At 34.5% G+C, this 22313-nt stretch overlaps 1 protein-coding gene across 1 annotated transcript; it reads right to left on the reverse strand.

Annotated features, from left to right (window-relative positions):
* Positions 1 to 14597: 14597 nt before the first annotated feature.
* On the reverse strand, positions 14598 to 21231 carry LOC142607887 (outer envelope protein 61). The gene is made up of 11 exons (XM_075779546.1): positions 20847 to 21231; positions 20316 to 20546; positions 19312 to 19368; positions 19035 to 19163; positions 18627 to 18704; positions 18438 to 18508; positions 17938 to 17987; positions 17601 to 17799; positions 16323 to 16890; positions 15767 to 15910; positions 14598 to 15149 (listed from the first exon to the last, which is right to left on the reverse strand). Exons 1-11 carry the CDS (start codon positions 20940 to 20942, stop codon positions 15003 to 15005), a joined length of 1770 nt encoding a protein of 589 aa, XP_075635661.1. The 5' UTR covers positions 20943 to 21231; the 3' UTR covers positions 14598 to 15002.
* Positions 21232 to 22313: the final 1082 nt, after the last annotated feature.

A 22313-nucleotide genomic window follows, 5' to 3' on the forward strand; every position in this document is an offset into this window, starting at 1 on the left:
ATATCACTGTAACGACCCAAGGAAAAGCGCTAGCCATATCTGCGCTATACCTCAAAAGGACTAGTCACTATTGAGGCTCCTTGCAGTTGTTAATAGAGTCCAGATCTACCCAGTAAATACCCGATGTGGGACTCATCACACATCCACACACATCACACAATTAATCAAATTGAGGCATCACAATCACAATATTCAATAAGTACGTATTTGGGAAATTTTACCATTTTAATACATTTTCTTCATCTACACTTCCTGCTTACTAAATTCAAGATGAATTGAACATATATTAATACTTTGAACGTGTTTTTTGTAATTATAAGACATAAGTTTATAAGTTGAATAATAAATAATTTTTTTATTAATACAAAATTTGATGCATATGTCAAAAAGGATGAGAATCTATGATCAAACCGTGAATTTTTAAAATATTAATTTAATGAAAAATTACTAATTCGTGTAACATGAAGGAAAAAATTACATTATGCGTAACTTGATTTCTATTTTTCCTTGAGATAGTAACGATGTAACTTAATTTGACTTTTCATTAACTCATAATAGAATAAGACAAAACTTGATTAGAAATACATGACAATATAGCGGATAAAGCAACAAATTAAAATAAGATAAACAAGCTCGTGCCTCTCTACTAAAGTAGGACATATTGTTGAATAACATGTACATGCATACGAAGAACAATTGAGAATCTGAACTTTACATCTTAGAGAGGGTGATTGTTATTGCGAATATTACATCTTACAGATTGCGGCAATATGTATTTTCCCGCAAGACTGTTGCAAAATCTACCATTGCCTACAATATGAACATTTATGCCTACTAATTCCTACTGCCAAAGGCAAAGAATTACTAACTAGCAAAAGCCAACGCCTAAGAAAACCAAGCAAACTATCACTACTAGCAAGAAGATCAAACTAAAAAGACTGTCCCTGTAACATCGAATTAAGCACACTCATTCCTAATGCCTTAGGCAAAGAATTGCACACTATAGCTAGTGAGATATACCAAAAGCCAACGCCTAAGAAACCAAGAAAACGATCACTACTATCAAGAATCAAACCAAAATGACTGTCAGTAAACTCACAAAGAAGCCTTCTTGGCTCTTGCATGCATGCATGAATCTTAACCAGTTTTCCGAGACACGCGACAATCCACGTTTTCAAATCTTCTATAAGAGACAACAAAGCAAAGCCCGTCCGTTTCTTTATTGCGGAACATCCACAACGTAACAAAATCTTGAAACTTTCGTAGTTCATGTTCTATACTGAATTCTCTCCACCCATCACAAAGCATATAGTCGTTCTTGATCACTAATCTCCTCTTGAACCTCATCGGGAACGCCTCGCCTTTTTCATCATACGCCGTGACCGGAACTCCACCGGGAGCATTTTTCTCTTCCTCATTCAACAATGGGAAGAGGCAGGTTTCTACAACTGGTTTGCTCAAGAGAAGAGTAGCAGCGGTGAATTCATGTACTTGCAACTGTTTGAAAAAAGGTGTAGAGCACTGCCCATCCTTGATTAACATGGCAATATGTTCCGGCACTGGTGGCATCTTTTCGGGCTCGTGGTCAAAAATTGTGGACAAAATCTTTCTCTTCTCGGTCTTTTCCAAAGTCGAAAACTTCTGACTCAAGCTGCTTTCTTTATCTCTTGCTCTACTGGCTTTATCAAGAACACACTTTCTTATCTTGTTCTTGTTCAGTGGCTCCGAAGTCCTAGCACTATCCTCATGTTGATCCCGTAACTGTTCCTCGAGACTTGGAGCAAAAAGTTTCGAAGCCACTTGCGGTTCTTTCTCGTTGAATTCCACTTTGGACATGATTGCCTTTGAGCCTTTACCCACATTTTCTTCTTCTCTATCCCTCATCATCATGGATTCACTTAGAGAAACAAGTTCCTGAGCCACTTCCAGTTCGTCCACGTATTTGAATTCCTCTTTGGACGTGCTTGCCTTTGAGCCTTTGCCCATATTTTCTTCTTTTCTGTCCCCCATCATGGATTCTGTGAGAAGAAAGAGAAGTTTTTTTCTCAGAAGAGAAGAGAGTTTCTTGGAGCGGTGAGAATTGTTTATAATCTAAGAGACTAATTTCTTGGAGCGACATGTAAAATGACAAAGGTGCTACTTAGACAATATTTTATAATATTTTTATAATAAATTATAGATAGTTACTTATTCGTTTAAATTTAAATCTAATACTATGATTATCTTTTGCCCCAACAATAACAACCAATAACACTAATATTATTTTTTGCTTTCTAAAAAAATAACCTGTTATTTATAATTTGTTGTAAAAATATTGTGAAAATATTATGAAAATATTATTTCTCAAAACGATGTGGCTGAAAATTTTTAATTAATAACTGATCTGCTTTGTTAACCCACAATTTATAGGAAATTTCTTTTATGGAATTACGTGGCATGCATGCAACCCAATGAGAAACTATACAACTGACAAGTGTGCCTTATACTTTTATGATTAATTAGTTGCATGCAGCCCAGTATGTTGCACCAAATGAATGAATCATTATATGATTTTCTCGATCTCATTTGTTTAGTTTTTGTGCAAGAAGAGGCAAAGTGTGGCCCATATGATTGAGGCCCCTAGCCACATAGAAACACATGATCTCACAATGCACTAGTACAAGAATGGGATAGATACTTCTTTTCTTTTTCTTTTTCTTTTCTTTTTCTTTAATTTAGCAGCCAATTTTTAAATATTTTTTAGGGAACTAAGTATAATTATTTTACATTCTCAAAAAAAAAAAGTATAATTATTTTAGATGCAAATTTAAAATAATAAATAAATAAATAAATTTTTAATTTTTTTAAATTTTGGAGGACCATACCTCCCTTGGTCTCTTTGTTAATTCCGTACGTAGTGGGAAACGAAAAGTTTACGTGTATATAATTGTCCCCACCCCCTAACTTGTGATAACCATATTAAAACGATAAATTCATTTTTTTTCACCATCTCAAATCACATTATTTTTGTGGAGTAACCTATCCTTGGCTCAACAACAATGTTCGTAGCTATTATTTGTATTTAACATATGAGAAATACTATATTTACAATATTCACAACAAATCTTAAGTTGCAAGTTATTATTAACTAGTCAAAAAAGTAATTTCAGTGATAATAGGTTTAAATTAGAATTACTAATAACAATTTACCACTTATAATTTGTTGTGAAGATGTTGTAGATGTAACACTTCTCTTAACATATTAATGCAATTCTTATTTGCTCTTGAGTTACTCAATTTAATAAAATAAAATAAACGTAAACAAAATAACTCAAAACTTTAATACTAGTCACTTCCTCAAAAAATTTCCCCAAAAGTAGTTTCTTCCGAAATAGCTACAGGGGCCTGCGTAGAGTACAATAAAAAGTGTGATGCACTCTATTAAGAAAACAGAACGGCTGAATACATCTCAAAGTAGACAAGAACCTGCCACGAGGCTTGTATGTTCTGGAGAGAAATGCATCTTCTTCCCGTTTACAAGCCAACTAATAACTGCCAATAAGTCTTCATTTGTAGGCACAAACCAATATATGGGTAAAGCTTCTATCCAGTGAAAATTTCTATTAGACACGTTCGGATTTGGACACGTGTCCAAGAGTGAACACATATCCACCATCCAACGTGTCCAGTGGAAACTTCCACTGGACACAAGCCACACCCCAATATATTTCTTTGAGAAGTACCGAAATGCACGGAATCTCATTTGGTTGGACTTTTTGATAAATTTCAAATGAGCTGGAAGTTTATACTTCTTGAACCTTTGCTTCCCCTAATTCCAAAACACAACAATAGACTTGCAAGTTATAAACTGAAAACTTATTGCTGAAAATTGAAAATTATGTAGTAAAATAATTTTTAAATGTGTAAATAGTGCCGTGAGACCCATTTTTAATGAAAAAGTTGCTGAAAAGTGGAGTTATGGACCTGTGAACCGTGCATTTGTGCATTGTTCACTGCTGAAAAGTCAATAATATGCGGCTGAACCAAAAAAAAAAAAAACTGAAAATGTGAGGCTTCAAAACGCAACGTGAAAACGTTGAATCCAAACAGGCTATATATATCGCAAAGGAAAAAGCTTCTCTTTGATAGCAGTCTATAAGGGGGTTCGGAAAGCATTTGATCATAGATAGAGACTAAAACGTCCATTTTTGAAAGGCAATTTGAAAAGGGTTATATCTTTCTTGTAGTGCCTTTCATTCCACTATTCTGATCGAGAAAGAATCTCTTCCGAACGACCAAGTCATAATGAGATTAAAAAACGATGCTTCCTTGGCCGTGTGGAACATGGATTAGCATTATGTCATTCTTACAAGAAATCCCTAGCATCTCAAGTGATTAGGCAGGGATAGGATTTGTACATTAGCTGTCACCATGATCGGTTACTCGAACATGACACCCCCATTTTCAAGATTTATAGTAGCTACCATTTCACTGCACAACTGACTTTCATGGTTGTCATGTGATTATAGGTTTTTTTTTTTAAAATTTTTTACTTTATCATATGTGGCATTCAGCATTATCTTCGTCATTTGACCAAGAAGCATCACGTTGGCTTTGAAGCAATTGCAAATGTGAATCTATGCTTTCTATGTTCCAATCGAGTACCATTTGCTTGGATGTGTTTAAAAGCCTCGAGATAACTTACAAAAAAATAATTTCTAGATTTGGATTTTAATTTTCTAAGGTATATATATATATATATATATATATATATATATATATATATATATATATATATACACACATTGATAACTCAAAAAAGAAAAATAAAAAATAAGGATCAATGTAGCTTGATTGGCTATGTGCATTGATAACTCAAAAAATAAAATATAAAAAATACCGATACTTAAATACTTTATTCCATTAACTCATAAAAGTAGCTAAAAGACAAAACTTAATTAGAAACTCATGACAACATATATTGGATAAAGCAACAAATCACACGCATGCACTACAAAAAAGGGGTCTATAGTTGCGTTTCAAAAACGTGGCTATAGACCCCGGAAACGCGGCTATAGGCTATAGCCGTGTTTACAACCCAAGCCTAAGCGGCGCAGCAACAGCCCTGCGGGTCTATAGCCGCATTTTTATAAGCGCGGCTAAAGGTCAGGCCTAAAGCCGCATTTTTAACCACAGCTATAGGCATAGGGTCTATAGCCGCGTTTTTAAAAAACACGACTACAAACCCACTTTGAGTTGCATTTATAATTGCGGGTATAGGTTTTATTAAAAATTAAAAAAAAAATTCTAGGTTTTTTTTTTCCCAGAAAATTCAAAATTCAAACAAAAAAAATTCAAAATTAATCACAAACCCAGAAAATTCAAAATCAAACACAATATCCTCATAATACAAACATAATATGCTCCAAAATATAATAACACAAACCCATGAATCTCCTCTCATTCAACAAAACCAACCCAAATCTAACACTAAATCCACTCAAGGAACACAAAAGCATAAGCCCAAAAACAGATAAGAACAAGCTCAAGAACACAAACCCATTTAAACATAAGCACAATATCAGCAACACAATAGCACAAATTCAAGCACATATCCAAAAAATTCAAAATCAAATAATTCCACCAATGTAAAACTCATACATATAAACACATAAATATTACTCCCAATGCTCATAAAGCTTAGATAAAAAATAAGCTCTAGCAAAAGTATAATACCCATAAGAAGATTAGAAATTTTTTACCTCAAATAGTAGAGATGAGTGAACCTTAGCTTTTCCAATGAAGATTTCCAGTCATCCTTGCTGGAAAAATGAAAAGAATCCATTGTGTTACGTTGAGAGAAAAAGAAAAGAATGGTTGTGTTGAGAGAAAAAGAAAAGAAAAGAAGAACACCGGGCACAGAGAGAAAAGATGAGATATTTTGAATTGAGTGGTAGGGAGCAAATGGGGTAGGTGGGGGGTCAGGTCATCACTTTTTTATTTTTTAAAAGGTAGACCTATAGCCGCGTTTTTAAAAACGCAACTACAGGTCCTACTTTGTTAGAAAATATAATATTTTATTTGGCTACATATCTCAGCGTATCCATTTTTTGTTTTTTGTGTTACCTATAAATGCGGCTATAGGTTAGGTCTATAGCCGCGTTTTTAGGAAACACGGCTATAGCCCCACCTTTATAAAAAAATATTTATTGGGCTGTACATGCCATCGTTTCTAAAAGTAATATTTGGCTGGACCTATGGCTGCGTTTTTAGAAACACGGCTATAGCCCCTAAAAAAACGCAGCTAAAGACGCATACAAACACGGCTATAGACCTTACCTAGAGCTGCGTTTTATAAAAAACACAGCTAGAGGTTAGGTCTATTGCCGCGTTTCCTAAAAACATGGCTAGAGGTTAGGTCTATAGCCGCGTTTCTTTTAAACGTGGCTATAGGTCAGGTATAGCTGCATTTTTTTATAAACGCGGCTACAGCCCGCATTTTTTGTAGTGATTGCTTCCAAAAGTAGACAATAAAATAAGATAAACAAGCTCGTGTGCCTCTCTAAACTAAAGTAGGACATATAGTTGAATAACATACATACGAAGAAAAATTGAGAATCTGAATTTTACATCTTAGAGGGTCATTGTTATTACGAATATTACGTCTTACAGATTGCGACAATATGCATTTTCCCGCAGGGCTGTTGCAAAATCAACCATTGTCATCAAACCCTGTAATATGAACATTTATACCTACTAATTAATTCCTACTGCCAAAGGCAAAGAATTACTAACTAGCTAACTAGTATGATACCAAAAGCCAACCCCTAAGAAAACCATGAAAACTATCACAACTAGCAAGAATCAAACTAAAAACATTGTCCCTGTAACATGGAATTATGCACACTCATTCCTACTACCAAAGGCAAAGAATTACTACTACTACCTAGTGAGATACCAAAATCCAACGCAAAAGAAACCAAGAAAACGATCATTACTATCAAGAATCAAACCAGAAAGACTATCAGTAACTCACAAAGAAGCCTACTTTTGGTTCTTGAATGCATGCCATATCCATATATTGCTCGACTAATTATTGATTGGCCTCCGCTTCATGCCATGATCCAAATCGTCAATTGTTCTAAAGGAGATGACAAAGCAAAGCTTTTCCGTTTCTTTATGGCCGAACATCCACAACGTAACAAAATCTTTAAACGCTCGTAGGCCATGTTGATTACAGAATCTTGTCCACCCTCGAGTAAGCATATAACGCTTCTTCTTGCATGAAGTTTGCTTGAACTGCATCGGAAACGCATTGCCTTGTACATCATACGCTGTGACTGGAATTCCTTGCTGACGAATGACATTATCTCGCAGCTCTTCATTCTTTAACAATGGAAAGATGAACTTTTTTACAGCTGTTTTGCTCAAGTAATGACGATATTCCTTGAATTCTTTTTCTTGCAACTGCTTCTAAAAAGGTGTAGAGTATCTATTATTCTTAACTAAGTTGCCAATATTTCTCCGAATTGGTGGCATCTTTGGGAGCTCATAGGCATAAATGTGGGACTCAAGCGTGATTTGAAGGCCTTCTGGTTTAGCATTTTCCTTTGGTTTTGGATTACTGGTTGCTCTACCATTATCAACAACACACTTTCTTTTCTTGTTCTTGTTCTGTGCCTCTAAAGTCGTAGCACTATCCTCATGATCTTTGGACATGCTTGCCTTTGAGCCTTTACACATATTTGCTTCTTTTCTGATAGGTTAAAAATGTATTGACCCCTTATGATGGATTGATTGATTAATTAGCCAAATTTAATTAATTAATCAAATTAACATACAATGTATATGGCAGCACAAACAAATCACCAAATAACTAAATATACAGTAGAAATTAAATGACATGGTGATTTGTTTACGAATAAGGAAAACCTCCGAGGCAAAAATCTCACCAAGTGATTTTAAAGTCACCATTCTTGAGAATCTACTATTATCAAAACAAGCGATTACAAGTAAAGGAATCCTAATACCTTATCCCAGTCTACAGTTAAACCCTTACCCTAATACCCAATTGGACTTGTTTTGTAGTTACAATCTCTTTTTTTCAATGCACAGCTCCTAGTACGTGACTAATTGATTGATGTGCGGATCCTAGTACGTGACTTGATCACCAACTTGAGAAGGATGTTGACTACAAAGTTTTTCAGTTCATCACACGATGAAGATCATGAAGTTGCTTGGTCACAAAACCCTACGGTGTACAAAACACAGCAGCTTCTTGAAGATGAACTAGGGGCAATATTGTCTCCGGTCACAATTTGTATAAACAAGACTTTGCTCAATACTTGCACCCTAGACGACCTTTAAAATAATCTTTATATATGTTTAGGGTTGTGAGAAAAGAAAGCCTAAACACATACTCACGGATTAGATGAAAATTAGCTTTGAAAAACTGAGTTTCATAAACCTCAATAGATAGCCATCTATCGAGCTAGCTGTTAAGTGACGAGTTTCAGCAGTTTTTAAGCCTCGATAGATACTAGCTGTCGAGATTTAAAATCTAGCACTTTTTTACTTGATTCTCGGACAGACTTGCATGGCTTCAATACTTGGACTTGAACTCTTGTTCCTTGAAGTATTAAACACATCTTAGATCTACCCAATTACAAGTAAAGTGCGTTTTGTCAAAGGATTAGCTAATACATAAAATGTTGACATATGTTCCTAACATCAAATCACATATGTCATAACATTTTCTGTTTCTTTTTCTATCCCCCACCACGGATTCTGTAAAAAGAAAGAGAAACATTTTTCAAAAGAGGAGAATTTCTTGGAGCGATGAGAATTGTTTTTAATCTAAGAGACTTTCTTGGAGGGATGTGTAAAATGAAATGGCTGGAGGTTTTTAATTAAGAATGATCTGCTTTGTAAACCCACAATTTATAGGAAATTTCTTTTAAGGAATAACGCGACATGCAACCCAACGAGAAAATACACAACTAATAGTTGCACCTTATTCTTTTATGCTTAGGCTGCGTTTGATTTAATGTGAAATATTTTTTGAGTGTAAAATATTTTCAGGTGAAAATATTTTCAAGTGTTTAGCTGCATTATGAAAATTGTTTTAGAAAATATTTTCATGTGTTTGGTTGCATTCTGAAAATGCTATTTTTCTACTAGTTTCTTAGCCATTTTCTAAGCTTCCAAACAAATTTTATAATAGAAAATTTTAATATATAAACTTAAAAAAACAAAAATGAAAACAAACCCTTTCCTTAAACTCAAACAATTCTGTCAAACTGAGAGAGGGAGGAAGAGAGAGTGATCAAAAATTGAGGGAAAGGGACAGGTAGATCGAGAAAGAGAGAGATCGGTCATGGGTGGGTCATGGGCGACGATCTCAGCGGCGCGGTCTCGGCGGTGTTGGGGTACAATCACAGCGGTGTGATCTCGGAGGTGAGGTTGAGTAAGAGAAGAGAAGAAAAGGGAGATAGGTTTGAAGGGATGTGGATCGGGTATTGTAGATGGTGGGTTTGAGAGAAGTGTTTCGCTAGCAATGTGGGAGCGATGAATCGGAGATGTTGGAGGTGAGATGGGCTTCGCCGGCGTGAGGAAGAGTTTTGCCCTGGTGGATCGGGTACATTTGGAGCTCGAAGTGGGCGGAGGTGAGGTTGAGTGAGAGAAGAGAAGAGAACGACGGCGTTGCTCGTCGGAGGGTGGGTGGACCTCAGACCGGCGTCTATGTGTGGGGTGGATCATTGTCTCTCTCTCGTTGGTGCATGGGGTGGAGCTAAGGTTGGGGCGGTGGTGCTTTCTACAATCTGGGGTGGTGCGCCTACTCTCTCTTCTTGCTCTTTCTCTCTCTCCCTCTCTCTTCGGGTGTTGAGTTCGGAAATCATTTGAAGGTAAAAGAGAAGTGTAAATGATTTTCCGAGTCAAAGGGCTTATTTTACAGTCAAAATTTAAGATTTTCCGTTTGACCAAATTTTCTATACGCAATTAAACACACGGCAGGGTGTAAAATATTTTCCCGAATCCATTTTCAGCCAAAACAAACGCAACCTTAGTTGCATGCAGCCCTGTATGCTACACCAAATGAACCAAATCATAAGTATGGCCCATAGAGGACCTTGCCTAGCACCACATAGAAACACACAATCTCACAATACACACTTACAAAAATGGTATTGATGGTTGAATAAATATAAGTATAATAGCAGGTTTGAGTTAGCTCAATTGGTAAAGTTTATAATGGTTGAATAAGATATCAGATCATCATTAGGAGCGGATACCATATGTTGACAGTCTCTCAAAAAAAAAATATAAGTATAATAAGTTAGACCTAAATTTTAAAAAATCTGATTGTAGACATCAAAATTTTATGATGTATTTATAGTCGTTTGAATGATCATGATCAAATACTTGTGGTCAAATTAGTTTGCATTTGATGACATGTCAAGCCCTATGTCAAGTCTTTAAGTTACCATGACTCACATAAAGAATGACACATGTCCAAGCCATGTGGCAACATCAAATGAAGAAAATCACATGGCAACGTTAAAATAAAAAACTCACATGAAATATTTTTATTAAATACAAGACCAAAATTAAAGTCAAATTTGAATTTAATTTCTAAATTTTTAATTAACTCTCAATAAATGCTAAGAGAAAAATTCCAAATTAAAGACCATTGAATTTTCTAAAAATAGAGACTTTTCATATGAGAAACACAGACAAAAACTTGGAGAGGAAAACTCTATTAACACTCTGTCAAAACAGAAAGTCATCTCTAAGTCCAAAAGAGCACCCTTACTCCCTCAAAACTCAAGCTCATTCCTACACCTTCAAATTAAAGTAGGGATTTTCCTTCAATTTAAATCAAGATCAAGCCAATGGCCCTCACATCAAATCAAGTACATTCAACTACTCATTCAACTTGGAGACATTAAGGCATGATTCAAGATCAAGTTCACAGCCCTTCAGATCGTAAAGTTTCTTGGAGATCGAATCAGAGGAGTTTATTGTATTCTTTCATTGTAAAGAGTCACATAAAGGAATATACTCACATATATACAAATCAATATAAATTGATAATTTGTTACATTATTTCGTGATCATGTGATTTATCTTTTACGAAAATTGTATGTACACTAATATATAGATTTTTTTTTTTTTTTAAAGTTTGGAGGGCCATACCTCCCTTGGTCTCTTGTACTTGTTAATTCTGTAGTTGGGAACGATAGTAACCTAGAAAAGTTTACATGTATAATATTTCCACCCCTAAACTGTGACAACCCTATCAAAACAATAAACTTCTTTGTTTAAACCCTTAAATCATTTTTTTTTTTTTGGTAGAGTAACCTATCCATGGCTCAACAACAATGTTCCTAGCTATTATGTTTCCTTTATCATATTAATGAAATTTTTATTTGCTCTTGAGTTACCCAATTTACAAATAATAATAATAATAATAATAATAATAATAATATTCATAAATAACATAACTCAAAATTTTAGGAGTTATTGTCGCTTCCTTAAAAATTTTCTCGACAAATAGTTTCTTCTGCAAGAGTCTCAGTAGAGTTTAAAAATATTGTTGTAGGGAGTGATTTAGCTCCTAAGCCCAATCGACTAGAGGACCCAGGTCCAAATAGCCCAAAACAATGAATTTGTTAGAGAGTGGGCTCTAAAACTAAGCTTTTACAGGTGAAATAATGCTTACTATGGGCCAATAATAACAAGAGACAAGGAAAAGCAGAAGGCAACCACAGTATTGAGAAATAATTCTCCTCAATCAAGTCCGAGGAGATTTGTTCTTCAATATATCACTCACTATAAGATTTGTTTACAATTTCAGTTCTTTGTACTATAGTGTTTTTCTCTGCTATTTTTTTGATCTCCTCTCTCTGAAGGACCTTCTATCTTATATAGACCCTTTTAGATGATTCTGGTCTTCCATTTGTTGATTACGCAGGCCACCACTCAAGTGCTAGTCCTATTAGGCACCTTCCCTGAACCACTGTGAAATATAGCAACTAAGGCAGCACCGTTTAAGGTTCTGCTCCACATAAATGCGGTCAGGAGGTTTGGTGGGATGTATTAAATGTAGTGGCAGCCACCAATTTTTCAATCACGTCAGTGTTGGTTCCCTTTCCAAAGCTCTTTGTGTACTGTATGGCTTAAGAAAATTAAAATTCAACATCATTTATAAGGAGCATCATTCTCCGTGCTCCGAGAGTACCTAAGAATTACTCCCACACCATTCAATAAGTATTAATTTTGAAACTTTTACCATTTTAATAGATTTTCTTTCTCTACACTCCCTACTTATCAAATTTAAGATAAATTGAATACTAATAAGTATTTTCAACATTTTTTTTTTTGGCATTTGTAAAACCTGAGTTTATAAATTGAATAAAAAATGATTTTTTTTTATTAACATAAAATTTGATTTATTTGTCAAGAAGGATGAGAACTTATGGTCTAACATTGAATTTTTAAAATATTAATTTAATAAATAATTAATTATTAAGTGGTGTAATATGAACAAAAAATTACAAGTTTAACTTGATTTTTTTTTTCTTAAGATAGTAAAAATGTAACTTTTTTTTTGGTTGAGGAGAATAGAAAAAATGTAACTTGATTTGACGATGTACATTGATAACTCAGAAAAAATAAAATACCCGGACCAAAATATTTTATTCCATTAACTCATAAAAGAAAAAGGCAAAACGTGATTAGAAATACATGACAATATTGGATAAAGCAACAAATCACACGCATTGCTTCCAAAAGTAGACATTAAAATAAGATAAACAAACTCGTGTGCCTCTCTGAAGTAAGACATATTGTTGAATAACATGCATACGAAGAACAATTGAGAAATGAGAATTTGAAATTTACATCTTAGAGAGGGTCGTTGTTATTGCAAATATTACATCTTACAGATTGCTACAATATGCATTTTCCCGCAAGACTTGCAAAATCAACCATGCTATTCAAAATTTCAAACCCTCTAATATGAACATTTATGCCTACTAATTTCCACTGCCAAAGGCAAAAAATTACTAACTAGCTAGTAAGATACCGAAAGCCAACGCCTAAGAAAACCAAGAAAACTGTCACTACTAGCAAGAATAAAGAATCAAACTAAAAAGACTGTCCCTGTAACATGGAATTATGCACACTCATTCCTACTGCCAAAGGCAAAGAATTACTACTGCTACGGTACTACCTACCTAGTGAGATTGAGATACCAAAAGCCAACGCCAAAGAAACCAAGAAAACGATCATTACTATCAAGAATCAAACCAAAAAGACTGTCAGTAACTCACAAAGAAGCCTTCTATTGGTTCTTGCATGCATGCCATATCCATATATTGCTCGACTAATTATTGATTGGCCTCGGCTTGATGCCATGATCCAAATCGTCAATTGTTCTTAAGGAGATGACAAAGCAAAGCCTGTCCGTTTCTTTATGGCGGAACATCCACAACGTAACAAAATCTTTTAACGCTCGTAGGCCATGTTCATCACAGAATTCTGCCCACCCTTGAGTAAGTATATGGTACTTATTCTTGCATGAAGTTTGCTTTAACTCCATCGGAAACGCATTGCCTTGTACATCATACGCCGTGACTGGAATTCCTTGACGAACAAAAGCTCGCAGCTCTTCATCCTTCAACAATGGAAAGAGGAACTTTCTTACAGCTTTTTGGCTCAAGAAAAGACGATAATGTTGCTTGATATCATTTTCTTGCAACTGCTTCTCAAAAGGTGTAGAGTATTCATTATTCTTAACTAAGCTGTCAATATTGCTCTGAACTGGTGGCCTCTTTGGGAGCTCATAGGCTCAAATGCGGGACTCAGGTGTGCTTTGAAGGCTTTTTGGTTCCGCATATTCCTTTGGTTTTGGATTACTGGTTACTCGACCATTATCAACAACACACTATCTTTTCTTGTTCTTGTTCTTTGCCTCCAAAGTCGTAGCAATATCCTCATCATGATCTTTGGACGTGCTTGCCTTTGAGCCTTTACCCATATTTGCTTCTTTTCTGTTTCTTTTTCTATCCCCCACCATGGATTCTGTGAAAAGAAAGAGAAACTTTTCTCAGAAGAGAAGACTTTCTTGGCGCTATCGATGAGAATTGTTTCTAATCTAAGAGACTTTCTTGGAGCGATGAATAAAATGAAATGGCTGGAGATTTTTAATTAAGAACGATCTGCTTTGTAAACCCACAATTTTGAGAAATTTCTTTTATGGAATGACGTGGCATGTAACCCAATATTTCACACGACTGTGCCTTCTCTATATATCTTTTATGAACAATTGCATGCAACCCAATATGTTAAACAAAATAATGAATCCTTAAAATAGTGTGGCTGGACTTTTTGATAAATTTGACATGACACAATGAAACTGCTTATTTTATTACCCACTTGGGTTTTAGTTCAAGTTTGGAGTGAGGTGGAGCAGAAGCCGATCTTATGTTCAAAGCTTATAAGCAATAATTCCAGAGAGTCAAGTCCCATATAGTTTCTCTCTAAAATATTTATATAAAAATAAAAGAGTCCCGATAGTTTTCTACTCACTCGTCCGGTTTCATATATATTCAATATGACTCAAGAAATCACATATCCTTAATCATTGCACGCTACATAAGTTTATTGACAATCAGTTCCGTAATTGGGGTCTCTCCTTGAGAATCCCTTTTAGCACTGTAATCTTATCTCCTCTAATTTCAGTACAGGTTTCAATAAATCAAAGAATTCCGCATTAAAAAAAAAAAAAAAAATCAATCTCGTGCATCATGTTTATCCATCAAACAACCCCCTCCCCACCCCAACCGGTTTCTCTCTCTCTCTCTCTCCCTAACCCCTTTTTATATTGTATTCCATTTCTTAATGTAAACATTACATTGCATTTTCCGTCCCTCCTGGAGATTACTGAAGGATGTTCAGCTTCAACACTCGTCAATCATCCAGAGTATGAACTTATATAGGATTTTTACATGACAGAGATTCTAGCCACCAATGTATCCCAGCCGATGAAGGATCATTGCTAAAATTAGCATGCATATAGCCAGAATCAAACCAGGTCTTCCCAGCAGCCAATTCTTTGTCTTCTTTACACCTTCCACTCCTCTTTGAAGCCTGTCTGCCCAACGCATCTGCACCAACAATTCACAGGAAACCGAAAAAATTCACATTCATCATCAACTACAGTAACAGTAAGCTGTGCAAATTTTGGATCAGACGAGCTAGGTATATTTTCTCAAGACCACTCTTTTTTAGCCTGTAACTTCACGGGACCTCATCTCCAATGACTGGTTTTTGAATCAAACAACTTAAACATCTAAAGACAATTTGAATCTAAAAACTTTCATTACATTACATAGGATGAGAGTGAAACAACATAAATTTCACTTAAATTGAGGGGTGCGTTATAGGTTTTCTTTTCAATCCTGAGACAATCTATACCAAAAATAAAGTCTCATAATGTGGTTTTCACTTTTCTTTGATATTATTTTCATCCATTTTCCAAAAGTCAAGTTGATCCAAATCATATCTAATTCACTCATGACAATAGCAGTATCATATCCAAATCATATCTAATTCAATCATATCTAAACACTTGAGGAAATGTCTTCTTTATAAATTAAGGATGCAAAGATATAGACAAACTGAACATATTCTAGAATACTATAGTGCAAATTAAAAATTTGTAGCTAGTTCTGTTATAAAGAATGAGACAAATGCATTAAAAACTTAAGTAAAGATTTGGTACCATTTTATCCAAGTCGTCTGGTGATAATGATGACATTGCTTGTTGAGCTTTTGCTGCATCTTCTCGAGAAAGCTTCATACCAAACTGTTCACTCATGTTTGCCATCATGTCTGGATTCATATTCTTAATCATTGATGTAAACATCTGCCAAAGATCATGCAAATTTTATTCATGAACTCTTTTAGCCACAGAAAATAATGTGATTCCATTGGCACAATAAACAATTCAAAGCACAAACTCATCCTTGGGGCTAAACTTTTTCAGTAACAAGCAGTATCCAGTGACCGAGTAATATCCAAAAGTAGAAACAAAAAATACACATAGAAATCGAAAATTTTCATAACATATGTAGTCTGACTGTATCAAATAAAGTTTTAAATTAATGATAAAAATTAATATAGTATCTGACAGATTTTTTTTGGGGGGACAAAAAAAATTTGATTTCAAACTGGGCTTCACTAAACATTAAAGAACATTTCACTAGGACAAATATTTTATTTTTAATCTACATAAAGCAACCAAACATCTAATTTATGCTTTTATAAAATCAACAAACCTGCCGCATTGCTGGATCTTTCATTTGGTTTCTCATCTGTTCTTGCAAATCAGGAGTCGAGGATGGGAAGGTTGATGGAGTAGAAGTTCTTAAATTTGAAAATATATCACGAGATGAACTAGATTCACCCACAACACTAGATCTATTAACTACAGGATTTTCCTGGGCAGCTGAAGATTTTGGCCCAGCATCTGAAAGCCCTTTTACAGCTGCTGCTGTAGGAAATGAGTCCATCCCTTTCAAAGATGATGCCGTTTCAAACATCTTCTGAAGGTCTTCCGGTGACATTTTATTCATCATATTAGTTGCTGTTTTAAGCATGTCAGGTGTCATATTTGGAGGAACTGAGCTGCCAGGATTATTATCTGAGGAACCTCCCATAAAATATGGGTTCTCCCCCTGAAATGAAGAAGCCATTTCAAGCATTTTTTGAAGTTCTTCAGGTGACATCTTGCTGATCACATTTGATGCAGTCTTAACCATTTCAGGAGGTACCTCTCCAGATTTTCCAGAACTCATGGCAGCCAGTGTGTCCGGATCAACAGTTGAAATAAAATTCTGGAACGATCTATAAAACAAATACACCATGCACACAAACAAAGGTTAGCTATCTTACAGATTTATAACTCAATGACTGTACAGAACATAGAAATGGATGCATCAACGGGACAAGACCTTTAGAAATTAGAATTCAGCAGGGGGAAATATATATATATATATATATATATATATATATATATATATATATATATATATATATATATATTCCCAATAGGACTACATCTTATTTCAAGATTAAATTCAGTTCTGAGACAACTTGTTGCAAAATATAGCCTGAACTGGGATATTTCAGCAAGTTTTCTTTACAAAATGAATGCATAGCTATGGAAAAGTAGTCAGGTGAAAATAGATGTTCATCCAATGTCCACTCTTAATCACTTTTATTTTGCCAAACAAAACTATTGCATTATCAAATTACTACATCCTCCATGATATATTGGGCTTAAGCACGGAATTTTATACCAACCATTGAGATTTTTTCTGCAGTACATGATGTAAATTATTCATAGTAAAGGTAATTATGTATTACTATTACTGTATCTTAGAGGATCCATGATAGCAAATAACAAAATTCAATGTAGAAAACAACAAAGACCTCACCAAATACTCCAAAACTAAATGAGGTCTGTAATATGTTATGGTCACATGCAAGTAATCTTTAACAAGAAATTATTATTAGACAAGCAGGCAAAAACTCTTTTATGGACACAAACAAACCTGATTGTGTCTGGGTCATCTTTCAAAGCATGCAAAGACTCAGAATTGGACATAATACCCCCTCTGTTAACTGCACTTTGACTCTTAGTAGAATCAACATTTTGATGTGGCTGTGCCACTGAATGCTCCATGGATGAGCTTTTATGATTTTTGGAAGAGACAGTCTCAACCCCTTCAGTAATTTCTTCAATCACTAAACCTATTAAACAAGCAAAGATCAATAATAAGTCAAAAGGTTGTATATCTGAGATATATATGCTATAGATCTCACTCATTTAAAAAGTTAATACAGGGACCCCAAAAAAAGGAAAAACAAAAAAACAAGAAAGAAACATACCTCTTCGTGCATGCCCACCCCCTTCTTTGGCCAATTTTTCCTTTGCATCCCTATGTCAGCAATTTGATACCATTTAACTTGTCAAATTTGACAGCTCAGATTCTTTATGTTAAAACTGAGAGTTAAATAACTTATAAGAGGGAATGTGAAATCCAAAAAATCAAGAATCCTGATTTCTGAAATATAAGAGCCATTTATAGGATTGGTAACAATCCCAATGGTATAAACCGTAGGTTTAAAGAGGTAAAACATGAAATGTTTAAAAAATTTTAATTTGTAAACTATTTGGATTAAATTATCAACTGATTCTCAAGGGAAAAAATAAAAAATTTCTCTCTTTTTTAAGATCTCAAAGATTAGCTGTTATTGCATATGGCTCACCACTCAAACCAAGTCCAAAGGACCCACATTGATGCATGCATCAGCTGAACGTATGACATGTTAGCTAAATACTTTCATTATTCTTTGGTTGATAGATAGAGATTGAGAGAGGAGCACACCTTAAAACATCTGCAATTGTTTCATCATCTGGGGAAACTTCAAGTGCCTTGCTCAAATCAGACACAGCATCCTAACATATTCAGAAATGTCATTAGATAACACAAGCAAATCAGCATACAGTTGCATTAATATATACATCCTTCAAAGACCTATTAGTTAATCACTGCATAAAAATACATAGAACTCACTTCTAATTGACCAAGTTCTTTGTATGCTTGCCCTCTTCGGTAAAGAGCTTTGATATTGTTTGCATCATATGCCAAAACCTGAAGTAATAAAAGAAATAAATAACTTATATTAAAGATGGAAAGACACTTACAGGCATGTGAAGAAAGTAACTGATAAAAAATTAATGTCCACTCGCATAGGCAGCATAAAGCATGACAAAAGGAAATATTTTAGCTTATGTTCTTGGATACTCTTCCTAGTTATATTATCAGTTATGCTAGGCTCCCTAATTTATTAGTTTCAATTACTACATATTGTTTTATCAGTGGGTGTTGTTACGCCAAAATGTATGGAGATAGACATGATCGATTGACAACCAATATCATATAACACAACGATACCAGAAGAGAAAAATGACTTCTTCATACCTCAGAGCCTTCATTTATGCATTCATCATACTGTCTTGTTTTCAAATAACACGACATCAAGTTGAGTGAGCATGCCAACAGAACTGTTCTGCCTTTGGAGGATAAAATGCCTTGTAAATTTTTCTTTGCCTAAGATTTAGAGAGCAAAAACAATATCATATCAGTTAAAAGGGACTCTACACCCAGCAAGAGAACAATCTCTAGGACCAATAACAAAAATAAATGAATGTATGAATGAGCAAATAAAAGGTTCAAACAGACACAAAGGTCCACTTACAAGCAAATATTTCTCCGAGGCATCACTGAACCTTCCCTGGCTGTGAAGCTCATTCCCCTGCCAAATTGAAAATAAATCCATAAACGCATGGTAGACATGGACCAAGCCAAGAGGGTTGAAGGGGGGCTATCACCCGTCTACCCACTTCTAACCCCAACCAGAAAAAATTTGACTTGTGTCGCTTGGATAAATGTACCCCCAACAACCCTCCCCTGAGAAATGCCACTCATTGACTTCTCTAAACCAAAAATTCTTCTTTCCTTTTATAGAATCGATATATATCTTAAATGCTGTCGGTCTTAGCTTTGAAAAGTGATATACAAGTGAATTTTACATTTTTATTCTCTTTTAAAATTCTTTCCATATTAAAGCAATACCCCTTGTAAGGTGAATTTGGATTTAAAGATAAAGAGAATTTTCCTCCAACTCACTACATAGAAACTCAAATAAGCATCCACTAGTATTTTTGGTCACATGACCTACTTAATAGTCACATTACTTTTTAAATGAGTTAGTAAACCATGTGATTTAATACATGTGGATGGCCTAATAATCCACCACATAATGGTATGGAAGAGATTCCTCCAAGCCAAATTGAAGTAAAACTTTGTCCGTTAAAGATTATATTTGACATTTTTTGCATTAATTTATTTTCTCAATTCACACTTAAGTATTAAAATGACATGCTTAAAGCTTTAAATTTTTATATTTAAATTAACATTTTAGTCGAATCAAGGTGGGCCACATGTATTCTTTTCCACCCTTATATTCTATCCAAAGTCCCTATTATCTCTTTAATTGACATATCCTTTTTTTACTATCAATGCATTCCTTTTTACATCCTTAGCTTCAAAGTGAAGAGCCCTCACAAGCACAAGATGATTAGGCCCTCAAAAACTAATATCATGGTTGTCAAGCACAGGTCTTAATCATTGTCGAGAAATTGATCCATATTTAACATAGATAAATGGATAGCTATTACTTTGAGATGGTTAAAAATTTACCTTTTTCTTCAGCACCTCAGCTGCACTCAACTCATAGGTCATCTGAACATCAGCACGGGCACGCATAGCCGCTATCTCTTCGGGGGATGCATTAGCCATCTTCTCACCAATCTCAGCCATCTCCTCGGGACGGGTATGCTTCAACTGCTCTGCAGCCATCTTCAAGTCTTCAGGCCTCATGTTCTTCATGCCTTCAGTGGCCATCTTCATCAAATCTGGATTAGACATCATCTGCAATGCCATTCACATAATACACCCATATAAAAACAATAACTATAACCAACAAAACTATACAATTTAAAGATCCCAAAAAAAAAAAAAAATTGCAAATGTGAGTGCTAATTATAGCCCCAATTACACCCAATTCGACCATAATTCAAATACATCAATACCCAGAACTTGAAATGAAAATTTCTGAGATACCCATTTCTCAAAACTCAGAATTTAATCAAATCAGCAGATTATGTAATAACGCCAAAAGAGAAAATTCAAAATTAGAGGCATAGGTTGAATGATTAGGTAGAAAGAAACCTGTTGTTGGATTCGAGCGAAATCGGCAGGTGACATTCGACTCATCTGCTCCTGAGCGAGCCTTATCATCTCTGGATCCATCATTCCGTTAAACATTCTTCTCTCTCTCCCTCTCTCTCTCTCTCTCCAAACTTCAATTACACAGAAAGATCAAAAACTCAACCCACAAAAATTCTAACAATAACAGCTTCTTCTTCTTCTTCTTCTTCTTCTTCTTGTGATTCTGGTTTTACAGAAAGATAGAGATCTGAGAGAGTTGGCTTTAATAAATTTGGGGGGTTTCAAAGTTTCTGTTTTTCAGTTTGGGTTTTAGGGAATGAATGAATAATTGTAGAATAGAGCTTGTAATTTATTAGAGCCTGCGTGTCACACGCCCACCAAAACTGAACCTAAATTGTTACTATGATTTTCAAACTTAAAGTTAAAGGTCTAATTGGAACCGTAAGTCTACTCTCCAAAGAATAGAATATGCGTTAGGTTTCTATTTTGAAATTACCTTTATGCCCCTCCTCTTTTTATTTTATTTCCAGTGACTGCCACCGAATGCCGAATACGAATGTGACTGGAAAGGCTGATGAAAAACCCCCCCTCCCATTCCCATCAGTAAAAGTTATTTCCTAGTGTCTCACACTTCTGTAAACTTTTAATAAAATGAAGCTACATCAGATCTCACTATCTTTAAAAGCTTATCTCCACTTTCTTTCTTCTTTTGGTTAATATTTAATACATCTAACTTGGTTTTCACTTTCCTACATCGATTTTACTTATCCCTTAATCTTATGCTTTTTTCTTTTCTTTTTTGGGTTGAGAAAACCCTTAATCTTAAGCTAAAGTAAAGATGATATATTTCTTATAGAGTTTGAATTTTTTTTTTTTTTTATATAAAAACCCTTGATAATTTATGACATCCCCTTCTAGCCGTACTCCTTATTTTATAGAGAAATGATATGTCTACAATATTTTCACAATAAATTCTAAGTGGCAGGTTGTTGCTGGTTGTTATTGTTGGGGCAAAAAAGTAATCTTAGTGATAGATTCAAATTTGAACCAATAACAACTAATCACTTATGATTTGTTATAAAAATGTTATGAATCAGCACTTCTCTATTTTACATATATATATATATATATATTATAAAATTAAAACATTTGACTTTTTGTTAACCTCTCTATATTCTGCCACATCAAATTTGTTAATCCATAATTTTCCACATCAACATTTTTTATTTATATTTTTTAATTTGATTTAATTCTTTGAATTTTATATACGACTAAGAAAAACAAGGCCAAGGCTGGCCCAAAATAATTTGGGGTCTTTTATATGTAAACATTAATTAAAAAAAATTATTTAATACTAATTAAATTAAGACTAGTTGGATCCATTAAATTTATAAATTGATGAGTAATACTAATTAAACTAAATTTAATTTCATATAAAGGATGGAATATCATAGTTGAAGCATCAAT

Source organism: Castanea sativa, chromosome 8 (genome assembly GCF_040712315.1).
Source record: "Castanea sativa cultivar Marrone di Chiusa Pesio chromosome 8, ASM4071231v1".
Taxonomy (NCBI): Eukaryota; Viridiplantae; Streptophyta; class Magnoliopsida; order Fagales; family Fagaceae; genus Castanea; species Castanea sativa.

Excerpts from the sequence above, each read along its gene's own strand:
- LOC142607887 (XM_075779546.1), bottom strand. The coding sequence starts at position 20,942 with ATGTTTAACGGAATGATGGATCCAGAGATGATAAGGCTCGCTCAGGAG. Across the intron at positions 19,369-20,315 it reads CTGAGGTGCTGAAGAAAAAG|GGGAATGAGCTTCACAGCCA; the intron begins GTAAATTTTTAA and ends TCAATTTGGCAG. Across the intron at positions 19,164-19,311 it reads CCTCGGAGAAATATTTGCTT|GCAAAGAAAAATTTACAAGG; the intron begins GTAAGTGGACCT and ends TCTAAATCTTAG.